Source organism: Lithobates pipiens, unplaced genomic scaffold (assembly GCF_037356315.1).
Source record: "Lithobates pipiens isolate NorthernLeopardFrog02 unplaced genomic scaffold, aLitPip1_a1.2 Scaffold_22, whole genome shotgun sequence".
Taxonomy (NCBI): domain Eukaryota; kingdom Metazoa; phylum Chordata; class Amphibia; order Anura; family Ranidae; genus Lithobates; species Lithobates pipiens.
Genome location: NW_027507784.1, coordinates 296811334 through 296827322, shown reverse-complemented (window position 1 = coordinate 296827322; position 15989 = coordinate 296811334). Strand labels below are relative to the sequence as shown.

Sequence of the window (15989 nt, the reverse complement as noted above, 5' to 3'; positions counted from 1 at the left end):
GCAGCAGTGCCTTGGATCTCACACTGCAGTTATGCGGCTATGAGGCGCTATGGACATAGGAATGCCTAGGCACACCCAGACAGACGTGCACCGTTATATTCGGGATGAATTTAAGACAAAAATTTTCAGGGCACTGCTTAGGCACAATTAACATTTCTAAAGATCTAAAGTTCCCTAGATCATCGTTCAGTTCTAAACTTTCTGCTTTATTTGATGATGGCATAACAGTAATACTAGGACAGTAAATACATGCTTTGATTTAACTGAGAAAATCTATTTAGGTCTACTTTAGACAAGGGTGGGGGGTCTGGCTAAAGCGGTAGCAAATGCAGAACATTTTTGAAGGAAAAAATAAAAAAAATAAAATAAAAAAAAAGGCAGTTCTCCTGCATGATCAGGTCATAATGTGCTAGAGCTGCACGATTCTGGCCAAAATGAGAATCGTTTTTTTTGCTTAGAATAAAAAGATTCTGATTCTCGCGGCATTAAATCTTTCACATTACACAAAAAAATTGGGCTAACTTTACTGGTAATTCCCCCCCCCCCCCCAAATACAGTGCGATATAAAGAATTGCAAATATATACTTACAGGCGGACCGGAACGGTCCGACAGTGCGAAAGGGGCCTAAGTGATTAAACTTCCCTCATTTTCACAGCAAAGTGTAGTCCTTTGATCTAAAGGACAACTTGTTACAATGTTTATACTTAAGTTTAACATAGCCAGAATACACCCTCCCGGCTTAAAGCAGAAGTAAACTCAAAAGGCATAATTTGTACCTATAGGTAAAAAAACTTATTATAGGCTTACCTATAGGCACTGTAAATATCTCCTAAAACGTGCACCGTGCCGTTCCTTCAGATACCTGTGCCGTGAAGCATAGGAGTGACATCACGGCTCCGGCCAGTCACACAGCCAGGAGTCCGCGAACCCAGAAGGAAGACAAGACGGGTGAAGATGGGTGCTGCCTCCAGCAATTAAATCGCAGTGCTGGAAGGCTTCGGTGTTTTTTTTTTTTTTTAGTACTCGCTGATACCAACTGCAACTGTTTTGTTTTAACTTCAGCTGTCAGCAATGGTACAAAGCATTAAGTTATTAACAAACAAAATAAATTGATTTTTCAATGTGAAATGCAAAATTACTAATATATATTTCACTAACAAAGCAAACAAAAAAAAAAAAAATTAATAGGAAAAAAATAGATTTTTTATTTAGCGCTTTTTCAGTGTGAAATGTGTAAATATATGTAATTATATACAGTATGTGTAAAAATATTTACATTCAAATCGTTTATAAAATAGACGTTAAAAAGAACATTTTGTTCATCCCTTTGATCTGCAGATGAAGAAACAGAAATATACAAAAAGAAACCATGTTTCTTTTTATTTTAGTGTTTCAGGGTTGAGCAATGGTGGTAATAAAACATTGCCTGCTGCTTTTTTTCCTTTGACAGCTCCAATTACCGGACTTCTTTAAACACTGGTTAGATCCACTGACAGCTCAAAGAACGGAGACTGAAAGTATCGGTGCATTTGCACGAGTACCAATACTTGTGAAAATACTCAATATCGGCACCGATACTAGTATCGGTGCAACCCTAGTGATAAACTGGATCACTACTCTAGATTCCATATTTCAATTTACAGAAACCACTCTATGGACTAGACAGGTTAACAAGGCCTTGAGTGCATCTTCCATGCTGTGCAGGCCCTGGCAAAGTGTGCCAGGGCAATACAGACACATGACACTGTAAATATTGTTGCTAAAGACTAGTGTCTGTACTTCTCAAATGTAAACAGAGGACAGCTTGATATATAGAGAATCTCTACTGTCTACAGTCTGGCTGAGAAGTCCATTGTTGACTAAACAGTCCATAGGAAAAGCCATATGGTAATAGACAAGGGTCCTACACATTGCTGCTATACAATATACCATACATAAGAGCAAGAAGGTCACTATGAGTGTATACATTTGTGTCTGAACTAAAAATTCAAACACTTACTGATCACTTTTTCGAAGGAAACGGGTACTAAAGCTAAATTTCACTCTCTCAAATCAACATGGACCATTTTAAATAGTTATGCTGCTAGTATTAGGAAATGGATAAGTAAATATAATACATCTTCACCTTCCTATTTTCACATTTCTTCAGTTATTTCCTGGTTTCTGGCCTAGAAAAAATGATGTCACACATCCCAGAAGTCTCCAGGAGGGGGGAGGAGTTTTCTCAGCCAAGCACACCCTCATTTCTGCGTTTTGTCAGATTAGGCGACCCGCCAGAATTTGTAACGGAAGGGACGCCCCGCCGCCACCATCCTGCTACACGCCACACTCGTTCACAGTTAGGATACAGTGAGAAGGCGGCAAGCGGACATCTTGTTACACCCACCAGTGTCTTGCATTTCACACTTATTGTTACCAGTATACGGGGGGGTTATAGAGTGAAATGCAGGATTTTTCAGTCTGTCTGAAAATTTGGATGTAACATTTTAAAAGCAGCGGCAAGCCTGCTGATCGCACAAGTTTGCTAATCTGACAGAACACAACTGCTTTCAAAATTCAACATCAAAACAGTCAGACGTATGTCAAAATATTGAATTTCACTATATAAAGTCCGTTTACTGTTAACAATAAGTGTAAAATGTAATATGCGTAGCAAGATGGCGGTGACAGAACGTCACTTCAGTTACAAAAAACTGAATCTAATGAAACACCTCAACTAAAGGCAGGTGGATTCCAGGAAGTAAATGGGGTTGGGGGGGTTTTTTCAAAGTGATGTCTCAGCAAAATAAAGCATTGAGACTTATGCTGGCCATACACTATACGAAAAAAAAAAAAATCGGGTGAACCCAATTTCGAAAAAACAAACTTTTTGTCACGAGCGCAAACTATGGTGCCATCATGTAATGACCGATAAATCGTTCAGTGGACATAAATAGATTTTATGTTCTTTTTTTTTTTTTACATATACCTAGCGCAGACAGGAAACACATTAACCTTTCAATTTATCGTTCGTTCGGCAGAAAATTGCCAAAATTGCCCTTTGTTTTTTCAGCTCAAAAACTTCCAAACGATTATCAATTTTGTGCCATTAACTGGCCGGAAAAAAAAAAAAAAAACGAACAAACGTGTAGTTCCACTTTAAGATAAGTACATGGGCTGCTATCGCTGACCTTGGGCTGCCATGTCTCATATTTTTGATAGATAGATAGATAGATAGATAGATAGATAGATAAGATAGATAGATAAGATAGATAGATAAGATAGATAGATAGATTAGATAGATAGATAGATTAGATAGATAGATAGATTAGATAGATAGATAGATTAGATAGATAGATAGATAGATAGAATGGTGAAGGTTTTTATATTTACATTAAAGCAGCCCAAACAGTCAAAAAAATAAAAAAAACACAACATTTGAGTTGGGAGGAGGGAATCCTCCCACTGAACCTTTGTATACCAACAGTCGGGAGGCTTCCTTGTTGTCAGAATACACCGATCGGCACTGCTGGCTATAGACAGTGGTGCTGCTGATCGAGCAGCAAAAATTTGACAGGGTGGCTGTACAGAAGTTGGTCGGTAGATCGACTTCTGTGCAACCACCCTGCCCTTGCATCGATCTACATTCGGCTGGTCTCTGCTGAACCGGACAAATTTTGATCCATCTATGGCTGGCATAAGAATTCGATTTCAACCGTCTTCCAGATGTAAGATCATATACCTGCAGATTCTGCCAACAGTTTTTTTTCACGAAGTTCACATTTTACCATCAATCACCCACACAAATTACAGCTCATTTCACCAGCCCAGGGAAACGCCACTTAACATACCACATTCATTAGATGAATGAAGCCTGATCCTACTTATTTTGGTGGTATTGAGTGATGACTGTTATGCACATGGATGGCATCGCAAGACACATACAGCTAATAGATCTCAAAAGAAAAGAAAAGACAAAAAAATTAAAATAAAAAGAATAAGAGGAAGGACTACAGACTATAAAAACAGAACAACCAAATGGTATGAATTAGCTTTTTTTTTGGTTCCCCCCCCCTGCCTTAAGAATAACAAAAATAATAAAAAAAAAAAAAAATCCAACACAATGCATGGGTGACAATTCTTTGGCACTGCTGTTTATTTTTATAACAACCATTTTATAATTCCTATATAGTATTTTCATGACCGATATTTAAAAATCTGTTTGTTTTTTTTGTTTTGTTTTTTTGCAACCTGCAAGGCAATGTTATAATGTGCTGGTATCCATTGCATCCTAGCACATTATGTGAAACTTACCTTAGAAGAAACCCTCCAGCGGCGCGCTGTCACAGCGGAAGGCGCTTCCATCTTCACCTGGTCTTCCTTCCCAGTTGGAGGACTCCGGATGTGCGAGTGGCCGGAGCTGCGCTGACGTCACTCATGTGAGCGGGAGCCGCTGTTTATGGCACAGGACTCTGAAAGACCAGCACAGGTATGCCATTCCTTCAGAGCGCATTAACCAGTAATGTCACCGGCTGCATTTACAGTAAATATCTCCAAAACAGTGCACATGTAGGAGATAATTACACTACCTATAGGTAAAATTCATGCATGGGAGTTTACTCCCACTTTAAACACAACCAGTCAGGAATGGGCATCTGAATCTCTACAATAGTGTAGTGTTAGCCCTTATGCACTTGTGTTGTCCTCCGGTCAGAGCAGATGGCATCAGGCTGTAAAGAGTCACTATCCAGCACCAGCCTCAGCACCATAAGACCGTCTCAAAAGCCACCAAAAGGAGAGAAGGACAGGGCTTACCAGCCAGGGGCTTCAGGGGTCGACCCCATACAACTACATGGGGGCAAGATCCTAGGAAGAAAAAAAAAATAAATAAAAGGGAACCCTCTTGTCCAGGTAGAAGGCCAAGGCAAGTTAAACACCAGGTGGACCTGCTGACCAAATGAACCCCTCATTCAGTAGGAAACACAACCTCATTTTTTTCCACTTTAAATAAAAGAACCAATCATCTTTCAGGTTGCAGTTCTGAAAGATGTTTGGGGAAAAAGGTGATTGAGAACGTTTTATGGCATCTTTTAAGCTGCAACAAAGCAGCCACACACAGCTGTATACATTCCACGGCTGTGATGCTTTGCCTAGTGGCAAAAAAAACAAAAACAGTAACCCGTCATGTTTAGTGGGCACTACCACCACCAAATGTGACCCCCTTCGTGTGAATGGGGCAGTGCTGCAACTGACACTGACTAAGACAGGTATTTGCACCCACTTCTGGGCATAGACTCCCACGGGAGTGTATGCCTCTTCCTGTCCCGCCACGCCATCTGCTGGGACACACACACAGGTCCCAGAGACAGCAGGGACCATTCAGATTGAGCTGCGTGAATTGCGCATGCGCAGTAGGGAACCGGGAAGTGAAGCAGCAAGGCTTCATTCCCTGATTCCTTTACCAAAGATGACAACGGCAACATCCGAAGACTGAGGGACTGTTCGGCCTCGGGTGCCGACATCGCTGGACCCTGGGACAGGCGAGTGTCCTCATTTAAAATAAATAAATAAAAAAGTCAGCAGCTGCAGTATTTGTAGCTGCTGGCTTTAAAAATATAAAATAAAATAAAATTTTCACGGGACTCCCGCTTTAAAGAGGAACTGCAGTCCGCTCACATAATTTGTAATAAACACATCTTTGCCATTCTGAAGCTTATTTATTTCCAACCACTTTGCATATTATTTTATATATACTGTGATTCTGTACTTGCTAAATATGCTGCAGAAATCTCCCTCCACCAAGTCTGGCTGCTGCCATTTTAACTGTGGGCAGCACGAAGCTGCTGCCTGTTCACTTCCTGGATTTACAGACACACCTTCATAGCCCTTATTGGACCTCTTAAGACTCATATCGCTCTCTCGATAGATAGACAAGATAGATGCATAAGCCTAGACTTTTTATCAGACAAAAAAAAAAAAAAAAAAAAAAACGGGCCATATAAGGGATTTACTTGCAGAAAAAAAAAATGTTTTACTATTCAAAGTAAACAAGGGCAGAATAGTTTGGGGGGGGGGGGGGGGACTGAAGTTCCACTTTAAGTCACCTCTCAGCTGCCTATTAAAGAGGAAGTAAACCCTGATGAGTTTACTTCCTCTTTTTTTCCCCTGCAAAGGTAAAGCATAATGGACTACTATGCATCGCATAGTAGCCCATTATGTGTCACTTACCTGACACAGGAGCCAGCGAAGTCGCCGCTGTCCCCTGTAGTCCGCCGCATCCATCTTGCTGGTGGCGTCTCGCAGCCCCGCCGCTGTCATTCGGCGAAGCCGTGATGACGTCACTCCCGCACATGAGTCGACAAATGCGGCAGCTCCATTCTTGGAACTGCCGCGCTCAGTGCGCCTGCGCGCCGCTGTCTACGGCGCATGCGCCGTAGACGGCGGTGCCCGTTTTCGGGCAAATATCTCCTAAACCATATAGGTTTAGGAGATATTGCTTGGACCTACAGGTAAGCCTTAATCTAGGCTTACCTGTAGGTCAAAGTGGTTTGTAAGGGTTTACAACCACTTTAACTGTCCTCTGAAAAGCAATCCACTGCAGATCACCTTTCAGAGGATGAAAGCACAGCACGTGTGAACAACCCTTATGACGCCTACAACATTACAGAACAAGTCTGGATCAATGAGACTAGCTATTATCAGTTATATAGGAAGAATACAATCCTCTCCCAAACAGTTTCTTTCAGGGAGGTTACAAAAATTCTGTTGGAACGTGGAAGTTTTAGAATGCTGAAGACAGAATTACAGTTTAGAAATGAAAAGCAGACGTCTCTAGTAGTGACGAGTCCTAACTGAAGAGTCATGTCCATGTATAAATAGACGGGCTGATTACTATGGCAGAGGATAAACACATTGCAGCAAATTGCGACCCTTTCGTGTGCGTCAGGCCACATTTCAACCACAGCAGCACCAGGACGAAACCTCCAAATAATTACTAAGCTGGGCCTTACCAGCCTGCACATAATGCAAATCACTATCACATCATTCCAGAGGAAAAATGATCGGCTTTGTATGCCTGCGGGCAGTCCGCGATCTGACATCTCCCAGCTCACTGCTGGCCTTCAGCAAAAATTCATTTGCAGAACACGCCACATGTTCAGACCTCGCAGACTCGCTGCAAAACATGTGGATTGGGGGATTCTGGGAACATTTTTGAGTCTACAATGCATCGGTTTACATTTATAGGGTGTGATCTTATCAGTACGCTGTTCAATTTCATTAACATCTGCATGCTACGATTTTCTTACAACGCAGCAAAAAAGCCAGACGACATCAGGGAATTTCATCTGATGCAACCAAGCTATTTAACCACTTGTTGGAAGTGGCTTTGCTTGGAGCACATTTGTTTAAATATCATGCAAATTAAGTATCTGCCAGCAAGAGGTTAAACTACACTGTAGTGTGCCATTAAAATTAGCCGTGTATCATCGCTCTTTCACAAGAAAGGATGCTCAGCCTAGGCGTGGTCTTGCAGTGCTGATAAAACAATTAGATGCGCAATGAATCAAGAGCGGCACACAATAATTAGACCCCTTCTGCACACATGGCACGACCACACATGAGGACCTTTCCAGAATCTGTAATAAAAGACCCGGAGCTCAGCCTGATCGTCATCACACACACAGAGCAGAACAAAGCCTGGTGGAGTCAGATGCACCTCCTACATTGGGGACAATAGTCTGGCAAACGGCTGGAGGGAACACACCTTGCTGCTCCATATAAATGTCACAATATCTAGAACATTGATAGAGATCTGTGCTGGAAATGACATCGACTGCAGACAGAGGATGACAGCACATGGCGAGCTTAGCCATGCAAGACCGGACCAGACTGCCGCTACCACAGCTCACAGTCATACATGAAACCCACCGTCCGTGGAAAGGCAGGAGGGCCGGGAGTTAGTTTTACGATTATCAGCCAAACAAAAAAAAAAAAAAAAACGCTTTTTGTTTGAATTATTGGCATCACACCTTTCCATTAAAACGCAGACAGGTCCTGAAACAGCCCACTTACCTACATACACACATTCTTTCCTCTTCAGTATCGCAAGATCCAGTTCATCTATTCACATATAATGAATGTATTGAGGGAGGATAGTACGGTCGTCAGATCGCAGCTATAGCAGCACTAAGGGTACCGCTGTTTGAACACCCGTATTCCTGGCCAAACATTTCCAGCATTTCTTTTGTGCGTATACACATACACTGATGGAATACATTTTAGCTCCAAGACGCCCTTCTACATGGGCAGATCGGGTCCACCTGTATGTTTTTTTGGCAGACCTCATAGGGCCACCATTGCCCTCCAGACATAAAACAGAAATGTGTCTTTACACCAGTGGACATCTGATCCTCTAAAAAGAGATGATGGGTATCCATTCTTCATCAGTCTGGCGGATTGGATGACAGTCAGATGTGAAAGGACAGGCGGTCCGTTTACATCCGACCGCCCATAGAGGAAAGCGGGCCGTGTCCTTGTCCACTCTGCATAAGCTGAGCAGACACAGACCTGCTCAGTGGGGATCAGCGGACAGATTCACCGCTAAGTCAGCCCACGTAAAAAAAAAGTCCTAAGAATGGGATTTTAACCTCTTGAAATTAAAATTTTACACTTGTATGCCTGGACAAGTGTCAAATACTGACCGGCAACTCAGATTTCTATACTTTTATTTTACTTCTCTATACGCAGTGCATGATTACGCGTCTGTACAGGCACATTGAAAACAATGGGCTGCATTAAGATCGGTAATAAAATGTCTGCATGCCTAAAAGGCTGAGTTTTCAAGCAGCAATGTGAAATGGGCCTTAAAGGTTCATTTTAAATTAACAAACACATCATACTTACCTCCACTGTGCAGTTCGTTTTGCAAAGAGTGATGCCGAACCTGCTCTTCTGGGGTCCCTGGGTGGCTCTCTCGGCTCCTCCCCACATCAGATAACCCCCTAGGAGAAGCGCTCTCCCAGAGGAGTTACCTTGCGGGTGCACTCCCGAGTCCAGCATTCGGCATCCATAGCCGTTGAATGCAGGACTCGGCCCCCCGTGGCCGTGTCACTGGATTTGATTGACAGCAGCAGGAGCCAATGGCTGCCTTGCTATCAATCTATCCAATCAACAGTCGAGAACCCCCTAGCAGAGAGAGAGACGGCACGTCCACATGGGACAAGTTTGAGGGTTCAGGTAAGTAAAACGGGGGGGGGGGTTGGGTCTCCCACTACTGTCAATCACAGGCCAGTGAGTCAATGAGGAGAGAGTGGGGGCGTGGTCTATCGACAGACAGAGCAGTGGCTCAGGTGCCCCTATTGCAAGCAGTTTGCTTTGGGGGCACTCGGTGAGAGCGCCGGTGTGAGCCTGAGAAGAGGAGGATGCGGGTTGCTTTGTGCAAAAATCACTGCAGAGCCGTTAAGCATGACCTGTTATTTTAAAGAAAACAGAACCTTAAAATATCACTTTAACGTGGTCATCCCCCCCCCCCCCAAAAGATGGAAATAGAGAGGAGAGAAACCCCCAGTAAGTGCGGGAGTCCTGTAGTATGCGGCTACAGATAACATTTCACACAGAGGACCTTCACCCTTTATTCTTATTGCACACGCTCATCCATCCAGCCTCGTCTACTGCAGACCTCAGAACCCAGCATCACCGGTGTCATCATCCAGGTTCTTGTAGACTCCCACCCCACCAGAAGACGCATCATCCATGTGTTCTGGATGGCCCCGAAGCCTCCTCCGATGTGTGGTACGAGGGGTGGAGGGACTTCAGACAGCACAGCGATGGTAGAAGATGGTCAGTCACACCTGCGGCTAGTATTGCTGCCCCTCTGAAAAGTGATTTGCAGCAGAACACTTTATCAGAGGGTTATCTGACAGACAGGTGGTGACACATTGCTTCTTCGTTGTCTGCTTTAACCCTCAACATGCCGACCCAGTGCCTCCCCCCCCCAATCAGGTGCAGCACAATGGATTGCAGTGCAGCCCCATGCAGGAGAATAGGAGGCGTCTGGCGGTGGAGCCAACAAACACTGTTTACTTTTTGCAAAGCATTGTGAAACGTGTACAGCTCTGAGCATGAGGGCAGTAAGATCACGGCACAACTGTACGATTTTACCGCCGCCGGCTATCCGTGTGAATGAGCCCTTAGGGGACCCAAAGCATTGAGGCGCAAAAAAAAAAAAAGTGTACTGTTTAACACAATGTAACGGGGGAGGGCGGAGGTCCCCTTTAATGACGCTTCAAAGCCCATCTCCGCTCTCTTCTCTTTAGATGGGGGGGCTCTCTTAGGTTTCTATGGTGATCGGTGTCCCCGTTGTGGTGATTTCCTCTCACTTCCTGTTCCAATGATGGAAATCTTTCCAATGGAGACAAAGAAACTGATTTTTAGGAGGAAAGGTTGGGGCCTGTGGGCCTTCTGCGCCCAGTGAGCCCATTCCCGTTGTCACCAAGACACGGAGTGAGGGTAAATCTCCCCGGCGGGGTCACCGATCACAATCATGGAACGATCTTTGATCAACTGGAAAGCAGTGGTGGCTGCAGCTGGGCTTTAAATGTTGGAGATGTCTGAGAAGCCATCCATCATCACACGGCCCTGGACCCAAGAGCTTACAATCATATTTTATGAACCCCTCTCAGGTGAAGCCACTAGAGAGCAGATATGTCCGGCCTGGTGAACTACAAGTGTCAGCAGACATTCCCCGTTGTGTACAGACACAGCCGGGGGTCCTCCCTCCTCCAGGCCCCGGCTCTTACCTGGAGCTGGGCTTGCTGTCGGCCTCCAGGCTCTGGTAGGTGTGTGTGGAAGTCATCTCCGCGTTGAGCTTCTCACTAGTCACTATACGTCTGTGCGCCACACCAGCCGTGACCGAATGCTACACAACAAGGGAAAGCCCAGGACAACGCGGGCTGCCTCTAGATTTGCCCCCACGGCTGTCTGTCAGCGCTCTCCGCCAATCACCGGCCAGCCCCTGGACAGACCCGCCTCCTGCCATTGCTTGGCTCAGCCGCCCAATGTCTACAGAATGTCAGTCATGGTCGCTTACTATCCTGATAGGACGGGAGGCGGGGCAAAAACGGGCATATCACCGCCCCTGCAGAAATAGCGTAAGCTGATTGGCTGTGCAGTACCTGCCCCTGGTGAGAACTGGGAGTGGTGACGTAATGGCGAAGTGAGGATGTGAGTTCTCTGCTTGTTACATTCCACATGGAGGAGGAAATCAGAAACAGGCACTGGGGTCACGGGGGTGACTCCGATCACACAGCCTGGGGGGAGGGGGCAGTGCTGGGAGAGTAGAGGGTGAGCTCACCTGGTCCTTCCAGGATGGTTTATAGATGAAGGGGAGATGTCATCGGAGGCTGACCATACACTGTACAATCTGATTGCACAATCTCCTGTAAACTGCCCCTACACTGTACAATTACACACGTGCATTCTGTTTCATTCCAAATCAAAATTTTAATGAATTTTTCATTATTCGAAAATTCAGATGAATCTAAATTACAATAGCAAAGAATTTACACTAATCTGAAATAACAAAATACATTCTGGATGACATTCAAATCAAATTTCTGAATAGAAAAGAAAGGAGTAAAAGAACAAAAAAGAATAGAAAAGAACATAAAAAAACAGAATAGAAAATAAAGGAAAAGTATAGAATAAAAAAAAAAAAAAAGACTATAACCATCTTCTGAAATTCAAATTTCAAATAGAATACATTTGAATTGGAATAGAATAAATTAGAATAGAAAAAAACATAGATTGGAATAGAAAGAATATAACCATCTTTCAGTTTATGAATAAAATAATTTTAATTTGAATTGAATACATTCAAATAGAATAGAAAATGAAAGAATAGAATAGAAAAGCAAAAGAATAGACTAGAATAAATTAGAAAGACTATAACCATCTTCTGAAATTTGAATAAAATACATTTGAATTCAAACAGAATAGAATAGATAGAATAGATGTGGATGATGATGAGCCAGGAGTATCGATAAAATAGTACTTTACTCTTGTGTAGACTTAAACCCTGGTTTGTAACCTGTTACCTTGTACAATGGCAATTGATGGCTTTGTATACCTTGAACATTTTTCTAAACAAAAATCATTGGAAAGGAATAGATAGAATAGAAAATAAGATAATAGAAAATAATAGAATAGAAAAAAAAAACAATAGAATAGAAAGAATATAACCATCTTCCAAAAATCGAATAGAATAGAAAAAAATAGAATAGAAAATAAAGGAATAGAATAAAAAAAAACAATGGAATAGAAAGAATATAACCATCTTCCAAAATTCTTATAGAATAAATACGAATAGAATAGAAAATAAAATAATAGAATAAAAAAAAAAAAACAATAGAAATAATGTAACCATCTTCCAAAACTCTAATTTAGAATAGAACAGGTTCAAATAGAATTAGAATTTTCAGAATTTTGTCGAATTGAGTTCAATCCAAACGAATTTGGAAAATTGAAATCAAATTAGAATAAACTAAACATATTCTGAAAACAAATTAAATGAATTTAACAAATTGAACTAAACAAAGTTATGTGAAAGAAATGGTTTTGTTCTGCACATGTCTATGTACAATCTCTGTAGATTTATCAATGTAATGAAGACAAACCAAAGCAATTTATTCAGTTAGTATCCAATCAGGCACTACTATGTAGTTGATAGTAGATCTGATTGTACATTCAGATTGTATAGTGTATAGTCATCCTTAAAGTGGTTGTAAACCCTTACAACCAACTTTGACCTACAGGTAAGCCTAGAATAGATTAAGGTTTACCTGTAGGTCGAAGAAATATCTCCTAAACCTACACGGTTTAGGAGATATTTGCCGAAAGACAGGCACCGCTGTCTACGGCGCACAGGCGCACTGAGCGCGTCACCGTCAATGGCGATATGCCACGCGTAGCGGCTCCCATGTGCATGTGCAGGAGTGACGTCATCGCGGCTTCGCCGAATGACAGCGGCAGAGCGGCGAGATGGATGCGCCAGACTACAGGGGACAGCGGTGACTTCGCTGGCTCCTGTGTCAGGTAAGTGACACATAATGGACTACTATGCAATGCACAGTAGTCAATTATGCTTTACCTTTGCAGGGAATGAAAGAGGAAGTAAACTCATCAGGGTTTACTTCTTCTTTAAAGCGTTAGTAAAGTCTCTAGCCCCCTGCTGGTTTAAGTTATAATATACTGGTATGCACTGCATGCTACTGTAGTACATTATGAGAGACTTACAGTATCTCACAAAAGTGAGTACACCCCTCACATTTTTTTAAATATTTTATTATATCTTTTCATGTGACAACACTGAAGAAATGACACTTTGCTACAATGTAAAGTAGTGAGTGTACAGCTTGTATAACAGTGTCAATTTGCTGTCCCCTTAAAATTACTCAACACATAGCCATTAATGTCTAAACTGCTGGCAACAAAAGTGAGTACACCCCTAAGTGAAAATGTACAAATTGGGCCCAATTACCCATTTTACCTCCCCGGCGTCATGTGACTCGTTAGTGTTACAAGGTCTCAGGTGTGAGTGGGGAGCGGGTGTGTTCAATTTGGTGTTATCGCTCTCACTCTCTCATACTGGTCACTGGAAGTTCAAAAAGCACCTCATGGCAAAGAACTCTCTGAGAATCTGAAAAAAAGAATTGTTGCTCTACATAAAGATGGCCTAGACTATAAGAAGATTGCCAAGACTCTGAAACTGAGCTGCAGCATGGTGGCCAAGACCATACAGTGGTTTAGCAGAACAGGTTCCACTCAGAACAGGCCTCACCATGGTCGACCAAAGAAGTTCACATGCTCAGCATCATATCCAGAGGTTGTCTTTGGGAAATAGACGTATGAGTGCTGCCGGCATTGCTGCAGAGGTTGAAGGTGTGGGGGGTCAGCCTGTCAGTTCTCAGACCATACACCTCACACTGCATCAAATTGGTCTGCATGGCTGTCATCCCAGAAGGAAGCCTCTTCTTAAGACAATGAACAAGAAAGCCAGCAAAAGCAGACTAAGGAAGGACATGGATTACTGGAACCATGTCCATGAAACATGGTGGTGGGAGTGTCATGGTCTGGGGCTGCATGAGTGCTTCCGACACTGGGGAGCTACAGTTCATTGAGGGAACCATGAGTGCTAACATGTACTGTGACATACTGAAGCAGAACATCATTCCCTCCCCTCAGAGACTGGGCCCGCAGGGCAGTTTTCCAACATAACAATGACCCCAAACACACCTCCAGGATGACCAATGCCTTGCTAAAGAAGCTGAGGGTAAAAGTAATGGCCTGGCCAAGCAGGTCTCCAGACCTAAACCCTATTAAGCATCTGTGGGGCATCCTCAAATGGAAGGTGGAGGAGCACAAGGTCTCCAACATCCACCAGATCCGTGATGTTGTCGTGGAAGAGGACTCCAGTGGCAACCTGTGAAGCTCTGGTGAACTCCATGCCCAAGACGGTTAAGGCAGTGCTGGAAAATAATGGTGGCCACACAAAATATTGACACTTTGGGCCCAATTTGGACATTTTCACTTAGGGGTGTACTCACTTTTGTTGCCAGCAGTTTAGACATTAATGGCTGTGTGTTGAGTTATTTTGAGGGGACAGCAAATTTACACTGTTATACAAGTTGTACACTCACTACTTTACATTGCTGCAAAATGTAATTTCTTCAGTGTTGTCACATGAAAAGATATTATAAAATATTTTCAAAAATGTGAGGGGTGTACTCTCTTTTGTGAGATACTGTAGATTTGAACAAAGTAATTTTTCTACACCGTAATTGGTTAGTATGACAAATACTAAATTTTTCTTTACAAGGATTTTTATTTAAAGGTACTTATATAGCGCTGTAAATTTACGCAGCACTTTACATATACATTATACATTCACATAAGTCCCTGCCCTCAAGGAGCTTACAATCTAAGGTTCCTAATTCACATTCATACATGCATATATTAGGGCCAATTTGGACAGGAGCCAATTAACCTATCAGCATTTCTTTGGAGGGTGGGAGGAAACTGAAGTACACGGAGGAAACCCATGCAGGCACAGGGAGAACATGCAAACTCCATGTGGCTAGTGTCGTCATAGGTTTGTGCAGCCTATTGCATTAGGGTTTGTACTCCAAAGCTCAAACTCACATGCGCAGTAGATGGTGTCAGTAGGGATGAGATTGGTGTCGATATTTTTTTTTTTTATTATTATTATTTTATTTTGTTATTATTTTTTATAGTTTTATTTATTTATTTACAATATTATCTTTTTTTATTATTATTATTTTTTTCTACAATTTGTTAGGATCCCTATTTAGGGGCTTTGATGAAATAGCATAAAAAGGGACTGAGGACAGAGATTCCCCATTTGGCAGTGGAAATCTGCATCACACAGGGTGATTAGGGTGTACCCAGGCACACCCAGCACACCCTGTGCACACGGCTATGAGTGTTGGGGTTGGGATTTGAGCCACCCTTTCATATCCCAAAATAAAAGGATGAGTCACACATTCTTCCAGATTCGTGATTGATGACGTAATTTTGAAGATACGTATGTAGGGCGGAACCTAAAGTCGTGACATCCCGCATTGCATTGTGGGAATCATAGTTTCTCTAGACACCAATTGTTTTGTATTCTTTTTAGCTTGCTTTAATAAAGTATTATTAACCACTTCAATACTGAGCATTTATACCCCCTTCCTGCCCAGGCCAATTTTCAGGTTTCAGCACTGTCATACTTTGAATGACTATTGTACAGTCATGCGACACTGACTGTACCCAAATTAAATTTTTCATCTTTTTTTCCCACAAATAAAGCTTTTTTTGGTGGTATTTGATCACCACTGGCTTGTTTATTTTTTGCGCTACAAATAAAAAAAGACAGAAAATTTTAAAAAAAATAGTTTTTCTTGGCTTCTGTTATATAATTTTGTAAATAAGTAAGTTTTCTCTTGCACTG

General features: G+C 42.4%; 1 protein-coding gene across 1 annotated transcript in view; it reads right to left on the bottom strand.

The window, feature by feature from the left end:
• JPT2 (Jupiter microtubule associated homolog 2) overlaps positions 1 to 10943 on the bottom strand; it is a 54499-nt gene extending 43556 nt beyond the window's left edge. Inside the window, exon 1 of the mRNA XM_077449180.1 lies at positions 10780 to 10943. Within this exon, the coding sequence (XP_077305306.1) occupies positions 10780 to 10835 (56 nt within the window). The 5' untranslated portion in view covers positions 10836 to 10943. The remainder of the gene's footprint in view (positions 1 to 10779) is intronic.
• Between the last annotated feature and the right edge of the window lie 5046 nt (positions 10944 to 15989).